Source organism: Vigna unguiculata, chromosome 8 (genome assembly GCF_037176805.1).
Source record: "Vigna unguiculata cultivar grain cowpea cultivar isolate G323 ecotype 2 chromosome 8, ASM3717680v1, whole genome shotgun sequence".
NCBI classification, from domain to species: Eukaryota; Viridiplantae; Streptophyta; class Magnoliopsida; order Fabales; family Fabaceae; genus Vigna; species Vigna unguiculata.
In genome coordinates, this window is record NC_140799.1 from 11,249,616 (window position 1) to 11,259,527 (window position 9,912).

A 9,912-nucleotide genomic window follows, 5' to 3' on the forward strand; every position below is an offset into this window, starting at 1 on the left:
CATTTTTTCTGCAGACCTACGGGCCAACTTGCCTTGTCCTCCCCGAATTGTCATCCCTAGTTTTTCTTCCCTTAAGCCACCAATGTTTTTAGTTAGAAGGCATGTGATATTTTAAAAATCTATTTTATTTTTTTAATTTAACTCTCATATAACCTATTTCATTAATTTTTTTTATTGAATAATTTAATTTATACTTCCATTCAATATTTTAATATTAAAAAATGTTATTCAACACAAAATTAATAAAATAAGTTGCGTGGTTATATGAAAAGGGAGTGTTATTATGAAATCGTTTAAGAAAAAAAATACTCTTTTCACAGAGAATATATTAATAATTTAATTTTTAAAATTTTTTAACTTAAAATACTATTATGTTATTCAAGTAAATGTTTTACTTTTTAAAAGATATGTATTTTTTTTTATAAAAAACAATGGGTTATTAAAATTTTATCACTCTATTGTGTGATTGTTTTTTGGTAATAAGTGCAGCTATATGATTAATTATTATGTTTAAAGCAAAAGTCTTTTCAATAGAACAGATACATCATTATGAGAGAGCAACTCTCCACAAGAATAGACTCGTCTAAGACCACTACAATATTCAATTTAGAGCAACACAAGAAAGCCACAAACAGTTTCGATGAGAGCTTAATCATAGGTAAAGGAGGTTATGGTACAATTTTCAAAGGAGTTCTCTTAAACAACAAAGTTGTAGCAATCAAAAAGTCCAAAATAGTGGATCAGAGCCACGTGGAACAATTCATCAATGAGGTCATTATACTGTCACAGATTAACCATAGGAATGTGGTCAAACTCTTAGGATGTTGTCTAGAGACAAAAGTTCCTTTATTGGTCTATGAATTTGTTAATAATGGCACCCTTTTTTATTATTTACATAACCAAGGTCATGGAGTCAATGTTTCATGGAAAACACGCCTAAGGATAGCTATAAAAGTAGTTGCAGCTTTGTCATATCTACACTCAGAAGCTTCTATACACATCATCCACAGAGATGTGAAGACTGCTAACATACTCTTAAATGATAATTACACTGCCAAAGTCTCTAACTTTGGAGCTTTAAGATTGGTTCCAAATAATAAACTGAGATAGCTACAATTGTACAAGGGATCTTGGGGTATTTAGACCCAGAGTACATGCAATCAAGCTAGTTGATAAAAAAGAGTGATGTTTATAGTTTTGGGGTAGTGCTTGTAGAACTGCTTATAGGGGAGAAACCGTTCTCTTTTAACAAGGCAAAAGAGAAACAAAGTCTTGCAGTTCACTTTCTATGTAGCTTGAAAGAGGATCGTTTGTTTAATATTCTTCAGGTTGGTCTTTTGGATGAAGAAAACTATCAAGAGATTATGAAGGTTGCTATTCTTGTTGCTAGATGCCTAAGACTTACAAGGGAAGAAAGGCCTAGCATGAAGGAAGTGACAATGGAACTAAAGGAATAAAGCTTATGAAGAAACGCCCTTGGATCACTACAAGCAAAAACTTTGAGGAGAGTCAATACTTACTTCATGAGACACAAAGTTCTTATGAACATGGTGATAGTAGCGACCAACAAAATACTGAATATGATAGCTTGAGAGAACATGAATTAATTGACTTTGGTAATGGAAGATGATCAACGTAAAAGGCACAACATGTATTTCAGTTATAGAAAGTTGTGATTCTTCTAATTAAAATCAATATCCATAATATTATGCCATGACTTGGTTTTGTAATGTGCAACTATCATGATCAATTTTGTCTTTATATTGTTCATTGTAATGCTAGCGTTATTATATGATTACAATTATATTGCAATGTGTGTATATAAGCACACAATCTAATCTATCATATGAATAATCAAGTCAAATTTCTATTCTTTTCTCTTTCTTGGTGTCAAAGCTTTAAAACTTGAAGGCTCTCGATCCAATCATGTTTTCCGCAACCAACACAAATAAAAAAAAAATGACCTATCCACAACTATCTATGTTAGGCTGGATAGATATAACTATCTCTTATGGAACTCATTAGTTCTTCCATTGATTAAAGGTTGCAAACGTGATGGCTATGTACTAGGAACAGAAGAATGTACAAAATAGTTTGTCACTGCAAGTGACAAAACTCAAAGAGACAATCCTGACTATGAAGATTAGATTGCACGAAACTATGCTCCCCTAAGGTGGTTAAGAAATATAATGGCCATCGACATTGCAACACAATTGTTGAATTGTGAAACCTCTACAGAACTTTGGGGTGAAGTCCAAAACCTAGTAAGCACAATCACAAAATCAAGGACAATCCACCTAAAGTTATAATTTCACAACACTCGCAAAGGAGAATGAAGATAGATCAATATCTTCTTAAAATGAAGAACTTTGCTTTCCAATTACACTTTCTTGCACACTACTTGCACAAGCATCATACCCATTCATCCAAGACGACCTCCCGTGTCTTTACATAATCCACTAACATTCTACACTTTCTTTTAACATTCTTATTCATGTGAAATTGACTAAGAATGTTAAAAGTTTCAGAAAAAATATATACTAATTTCATTTACTAAAGAAAAAAAAACAATGAAAAAGACTTGAGGGAAGACATCACTCTCGAATTATTTAAATTGAGTGGTTAAATATAGTAAATCTTGTATGTTTCGTTTAATAAGTGATACATCACCATGTACTTTTTCATTATGTTTTAAGTGAATAACAGTGACCAAACAACAAGTATAATTAAAGACTTTAAACTAGCATGAGTTTAAAGAATATTGATGAAACTTAAATATGATACAAAGAATATTTTTATCATTTATTGTCAAAAGATTTGAGTCAAATACAAACTTCATTTAAATGTATCTTGAGATTCAAGTTAAAATTTAAATTTCTGCAAACTTTTAAGGAGCAACTTCCACCCATTAAATTAAACACAGTTTTAAATATTTGTATGCATATGTAGTAAGCATAAGACATGCATATAAACACACCTATTACTTGTTGCATTTCCTAAGGAATTATCTTGTATGTTTATATCTTAATTATTACCCACTAAAGCAAACAATTTTAAAATGTTGAACACACATTCTTACTAGGTTAAAATGAAACGAAAAAACACATTCATTTTTATTTTTGAATCATATTAAAGTTAGTAAAATGTTTATGAGTTTCACTAAACTCTTAATCATGTCAATATTTTAAAATTGTTCACTAAGTTTTAATTTGTCAATATATGAATGACTTATACTAATGCATCCACCAGCTCATGAATATGATTTCTACATAGAAATTTCACAATCCACACACCTCTATTACACACTAATTTACCATGTAGTTTAAAAGAATAATCACATTTTCTTGTTCTAGTTACAATGACTTATAAGTCCTTCTTGTAACACATGTGTTTTCTGCTTTGTTTTACGTCCTAACAATAAATATGTCTTCCTTTCTTATTGTCCACATTTTTTGTATATATCTTCATATGACAATAAATAACTCAAACTTAAATTTTATCCTACAAATCCATTTAAGTATATTATCTCGCTCAATACCTACAAAAATACATTACAATATCAAAATATATGTCACTTGTCAAATTTTTGACACAAATAATAACATATTTTACTTACCTTGTTTGTTGTGAAGGCTTCACTATTTCTCTATTTCATTTGTTGTTGACTCTCAATTTATCCATACCAATCAACATATTACTGTTATTTGATTTTTTATTCCAAGCCTTATCAGCCATTTTGTTGTCAAACATAATCACCGTAATAACTTTCAAGCACATAATCATTTATGCCAAACAAAATTATATTTATGGACTACAAAATCTGAAATAAAATTTTACATTTTAGATTTATCGATCTAAAAGGTAAAAATTGTATTCTACATTACATGACCTAAAATAAGAATTTACCTTCTTTCCAAATAATCAATATAAAACATAAAATTTTCAGTAACCCAAAATGTAATTTTACCTTCAATATTGGTCAACTGAAATATAAAATTTCATTATAAATTGTGTAATTCAAAATATAAATTTTATGCATATTTTGAATGATAAATATACTTCATGTATTTACTTATGGACGACACAATCCAACACCATCTTTTTTACTTTCAAATTATATAAATTGTAACTAAATTTTTTATTTTGAATTGTTTAATATGAAAAACTTCTAAATTACCGTTTAGAAATAATTTAAAAATCAATAATAAATTTACTTTTGCTCCCATCTTCAAAGAAAACATCTAATGCTCACCAAATCAGATACCTTATCCAAAAACTTTTATCTTCAACAGTATCCTGATAATGCTTAGATTTTTCAAAGCAGCGCTGTGGAAATGAAATACAAAAATGTAGTTTTGATAGCTTTAAAAATATACAAACCATAGAGGGTAAAATAGGTATGTCAAAATTTTGGAAGGTGTAGGAGAAATTTATGTGGTGCAGAAAGAAATTCTCTATTAACAAACCCAGAGGCCCGTGAAGAAGAACACAGAAGGAAAAAGTGAAGTTACGAGAATGTGATAGAGAGAAGAAACCATGTTCTTTCGATACAGAAACGTTGAAGAAGGAACTGGCCGTGGAAATGAAAGTGACTTGGAAGAACAACAAGAAGAAACGTTGTTTACCCACGTTGTCTCACTTCACTGACCTTCCCTTCGAGCATAACGACCAACCCCATTCACAAGATGGCGCGCGTGTTCCCGATCCCGACCAATCTCGTGCTGCACAATTGGCGGATGAATTCCAAGCTCAAGGAGACAAGCTCGCTATGGTATGTTTCTTTATTACACATACCCATGTTGATGTCTTAGGTTCAGTTGTTTATTTATTATTTATTTTGTAAAAGCGAAAGGTGGACTAAGATAAATTAGAATTGTGAAAGCTGCGTACAAGAACTTGGGGTGGGAAAATATGACTAAAATTGAATCGTTTTTCTGAACTTTTATCAATTTAATGAGACAAGGGTCGCTGAATTTATGATTTATATAGAAAATTGATGTTTTTCCCACTCTGATTTGCTTTTCTGAACGTGAATGTTAAGGCTGAAAGTTTCATACTAGTATTTTTCTTAAGAGTTTAACTACACTATACATTAAGCACTTTTCTTGTGGGTTTTTCCCAGTACATTGGATTTTAAACACCTTTATACTTTCAAGTGAAAACCAATCAAAAATCACATTTAATATAACGTAGATATTATAACAGTTAATAAATTTACATACGTAATAGTTTGTGATGCGTGATAGGTGATTGTAAATTTGTATTACCTTGTAATTGTAAAAGTTCTTTTCCCTTGTGCGTAATAAGTTTGTGTAGACTAGAGGATTTTAACCATTACTTAAGTCCTCTCCAGGTAGGAACGGTTAAAACTTTGTTAACTTTTGTTAATCGATATGAGCATATTGATGGCTTTGATAAACTACAGCACTCTATTTAACAAATAGAATCGTGCAACACAGTTTTATAAACACGAATTGAGAGAATGTAAAAATTATCTTATATTGGAGACAAGCATTTTGAATTTGTGTTCAAAACAATCCCAACCTTTTTACTGGTCGCTCCTCGGTTAGTATACCATCATAAAGCTATCAACAAACTCTTAGTCTCCATGCTTTGTCTCCATCTGAGCTATCATATTGATCCTTAATGTTAATGATGGTTGGAATTCAGTGGCCTATAAAAAAAATGAAATATATAAGGACTCTGTTAAAAAAATTAACTGTGGGTGGCTATTTTGGAAGACTTTAAATGATTTTATCGCAATCAGGAATCAGAGAATTAGAGTATGAAAATCTTGCCTTCACTCTCCCTTACATATCTTGAAATTCCTTCCCATTTCATGTCAAACTTAATGTATGTCCTAGCTTTTTTCCAATTTATGCAAGTATACTTGGAAACGTTGTTAGATCTTGTCTGAATAATCTTGTTCAACGAGAACTTATAACCGAATCAAATCACTAAGTAATATGAACTAAACTTTTCCATAAGTTAAAATTAACTAATGCGTAAGTAAAAATAAGTCTTTGAAAAAGTTTATTAAGAGAACTTCTATAAAAGTTGAACTGTATAAGTTGATTTTAGCGTATTAGAGAAGCTTAATTCATTTGACTCTGTGTTCGTATAATTGCTTGTTCAGAAGATAATCCAAACAAGACCTTCATCTGTTTGAGTCTGAGATTTTGCTTCTATAAGTTAGCTCTAGATACCAATTTGATTATTGAATTTTTTTTTTCAAGCTTTTTCCAGATTAAGCTACTCTACCTGGAAAAAAGTTTTGTTTAAAGTAAATTACGATCACAATTATCAGTCGAAGTATTGTTGATGAGTATTCTATTTGTAAGTCACTTGCATTTCAGCTATATGGACACAGCTATGGTGGCAATCTCTTAGACATTTACTTACAGTTGGGAGTAGCATTTTATCGGTTCATCTAGACAACAGCAAGATTATTTTGGTTCCACAATTAATGACTTGCTTTACAACTTATATAGAATTTGGTCACTTTATGCTTTCAAGAGATTGTTAATAGTAAAAACGATAAATAAGACATGTGCTTTTGTTATGTCTCAATTTCATCTGTCACGGGCTACATTCCAATTTGAAACGTATGATATATATCTACTTATTTTAATCTTGAAACTGTAATCAAGCTAAAAGTGAAAAAAACGTGTGGTTATTGCTTCTTCGATCTATCAATAACCAACACCAAATGTATGAAGTAGGAGGACTAGTAATCGATTACAGTGATGTAATGTAAGGACAAGGCAGGGAACAACTAAATATTCCATGAAGAATGAAGAGAAATGGTCGTCACACTAATAATCTCCCCATCATTATTCTCTTTCTCTTAGAGTATCAGGACACAAAATCTCTCAATTATGAATTTGTTAGCCTTTGCCTTGGGCTCCTTCTCTCATCCAGGATTCCCAGATCTCCTCCGACAGTTTTGATCCTTGTCCTAATTCTCTAGTCATGTGTCCGTTCTTTTTTCTTAGATTTCAATTATCTATGGGTATATATGCCATGTTCTTGTCCAACAATTTTTAAAACTTGGTGTCTCCTTGTGATGTTTTATGTCTTTGTCAGTGCCTTGTTTTGTAGTTAATAACATCTTGTTCTTGCAGGATGGGAAGTACCAGAAAGCACTAAGTAAATGGGAAGCTGCTCTTGTGTTGGCACCTGATGTTCCAATTTTGCATGAACAAAAAGCCCAAGTTTTACTGGAAATTGGAGACACTTGGAATGCTCTAAAGGCTGCAACTCGTGCGTCTGGGAACTTGATTTTGTTTAATCTTGTGTATTGAATCTAATCTAATGAAAATTTAAATTACAATTTATTCCAATTTATTATATATTTAATTCTGCAAAGAAGTAGACTATTTATGTGAAGCTTTTCTTCTGCTGATTGTTAAACTGTTAGTTGTTTAGTGCTTGAAATTTGTTAATCTATGTGCCCTCTACTTGACAGGAGCGACTGAATTGGACCCATCATGGGCTGAGGTATGATACTATTTTATTTGAATTAACCATTACACATTGTGACTTTTACAATATTCCTTCCTACTAATGATATTTATGTACATTATTTAGTTTCAGGTAGTTTTGTGCCTAAATAAGTATATAATTATTGTTTGACAATGGATGTGTGGAATTTGAAAGATTCTCTCAGAAAATTCTTAAACTCAGAAAAACTTTGACCTGTGTGTATGTGATCTATCTCATGCATATAATTGGTCTTCCTCATTTTGATCTCCAATTATGGGTTGAAATCTGAGGCAATTATATGCTGTTTGTCTTTTTTTTTTATTGAATCCAAAAAAACTAGTAGTATGAAGATATATTTGAAATTGAGTTTCACTGTCACCTGATTCACATTTGTTCTTGTAATGTATATGCTTAAGTGATGAGTGTGATCGGTACTGTAAAGGAATCAGCATTGAAAATGTAAGTGTATGATCTAGAACCATGTTAGATTTTTCTTGATTATGAGATAAAATGTTCTAACTTTTTGGCTTTCTATGCTCTATGTCTGTGTTATGATTTGGTACATGATCACTATGTTACATTTTATATCAAACTTTTTGCTGGTTGTATTTGTAGGACTTATGGTCTTAACTAGAAAATATGCCAAAGTTTGATTTTGAATCACCGTGATAATGCCTACTAGAGCAAAGCTAGTACATTTCAGTTTCATAGTTGAATCATGCAATTCAATTTTGATCCTTCCAGGCATGGGTCACACTTGGCAGAACACAACTGAATTTTGGTGAGCCAGATAATGCTATTGAAAGCTTTGACCGAGCTTTAGCTCTCAAGGTTAGTAATTGTTGAAGCACATGATTTTCTTTCCTTTTTTATTTGTATGAATTTATTTCAAGGTAATTTAGTTTCCTTTTCACAGCAAAAAAGTTATAATCAATAAATATTAGAATAGTCTCCCTATGTACGTGCATACATGTGTACTTCTTGCACTCATTATCACAATAATATTCAGTTCTTAATCTTTTTTTATAGTGTCTTCATGGTGCTTGCTTGGAGGACGGATTCAGTCTTTTTCCCGAGAAAAGTCATGTAACTCTATGTGTTGAATAGTCAACTTCAATTTTCCTAAAAACAAATATAAAACAAACCAGTTAACTAAAGTTACGTGACTTTTCTTGAAAAAAGGTTACTGAATCCGATCTAGCTTGCTTGGTACTTGGGTTAGATAATCCAGTATTGACCTTGGATTTATATTTATAAATTCAAGAACCAGATGATTGACTTCCTATAATTGGCATTCAAATATACTGGTTAAATAAAGTGGTAAATAAGTTTACAAATCACATCTTCACTAAAACACATTTTGGAGCAGTAGTATGTGGAGAAACTACTCAGTGATCGATCACAACTTCAATATTTTAATTAGCAGAACTAAATGAGAATTGTCATTTACTTTTGGGTTTGAGGTCTTTTGTGGAAATTTAGGTTCCTGGTATATATGCATGGTCTCTTCTGAAGCTTAAGCTGAATCACCACGGATATTCATATTTTCTCCAGTTTTAGATGGATACTGAACAAAGTTTATGATTGTGCAGCCTGATTACGAGGAAGCTAAAGAAGATAGGAAAACCTCTTTACATCTTGTAAAGAAGAGAAAGCAACTTCATTCATCTGGTTTGAGTGCCACTCAAAATCGCTATGTGGTGGGTGAAAAGGATGAAAACCAGTGAAGGTATATAAGCAAGGGCAAAAGTTATGATTCAACGTAATATTTGGTTATGCTAGTTGCTGTAGATATAGCAAATTTCAGTCTGTGTACTTTTCAGTAGCTCAATACTCAAAAAAAGTTCATTAGGTGGTAAAAGGTGGCGCAATGGTTATGTTAATGTGATAGTGTAAAGATGGTTGTTTCGTATAATATTTTCAAAATGGTTGAAATTCAATCATTCCCAAATTTAGAGCCGCCACTGGAAAAAAAAGGGAAAAACAACCAATGCAGTCAAAATATTGAACATATCTAGACTCAACCTAATGTGTACTGTTTATGTATAAATTTAATCGAATTGTTTTCAATTTAAGTCACTTATTCTAAGGTTTCTAACCTTCATTATTTTTGTATTATGTAACTAAATTCGGAAAATGGAGTTGTTGTATAAACAGAAGTGTAAAATAGAAGATATACTTTCTTGTTTAACAGTTTTATATCAAAAACAACTTTTTCTATTGACCTACAATTAAGGTGATTTTTGAGTCTAACATTAGGTTTTTATATCTCATAAATACATTTTTTAATTATATTTAAGATAAAATACTACATTGTCTCGTAATGAAAAAGGAACTAGTTTTAAAAAAATTTAAATTTACTGAGTTAGAATTTATTTATCGAAGTACTCCAATATCTCGATGAAACTCTAGATAATAGAAGTGGAA

General features: G+C 31.1%; 1 protein-coding gene and 1 pseudogene across 1 annotated transcript; both read left to right on the forward strand.

Annotated features, from left to right (window-relative positions):
- Window positions 1-549: 549 nt before the first annotated feature.
- Window positions 550-1,630, forward strand: LOC146884138 (wall-associated receptor kinase 4-like; annotated as a pseudogene).
- A 2,854-nt stretch (window positions 1,631-4,484) lies between these two features.
- On the forward strand, window positions 4,485-9,574 carry LOC114193383 (Tetratricopeptide repeat (TPR)-like superfamily protein). Its single transcript, XM_028083149.2, has 5 exons — window positions 4,485-4,771; window positions 7,125-7,263; window positions 7,469-7,500; window positions 8,230-8,316; window positions 9,078-9,574. Exons 1-5 carry the CDS (start codon window positions 4,583-4,585, stop codon window positions 9,210-9,212), a joined length of 582 nt encoding a protein of 193 aa, XP_027938950.1. The 5' UTR covers window positions 4,485-4,582; the 3' UTR covers window positions 9,213-9,574.
- The last annotated feature ends 338 nt before the right edge of the window (window positions 9,575-9,912 follow it).

Bases quoted from the DNA above. Each gene is read 5' to 3' on its own strand.
- LOC114193383 (XM_028083149.2), top strand. From the start codon at position 4,583: ATGAAAGTGACTTGGAAGAACAACAAGAAGAAACGTTGTTTACCCACG. The intron at 7,264-7,468 runs GTGCGTCTGGGA...TCTACTTGACAG, and splicing joins TGCTCTAAAGGCTGCAACTC to GAGCGACTGAATTGGACCCA. The intron at 8,317-9,077 runs GTTAGTAATTGT...ATGATTGTGCAG, and splicing joins ACCGAGCTTTAGCTCTCAAG to CCTGATTACGAGGAAGCTAA.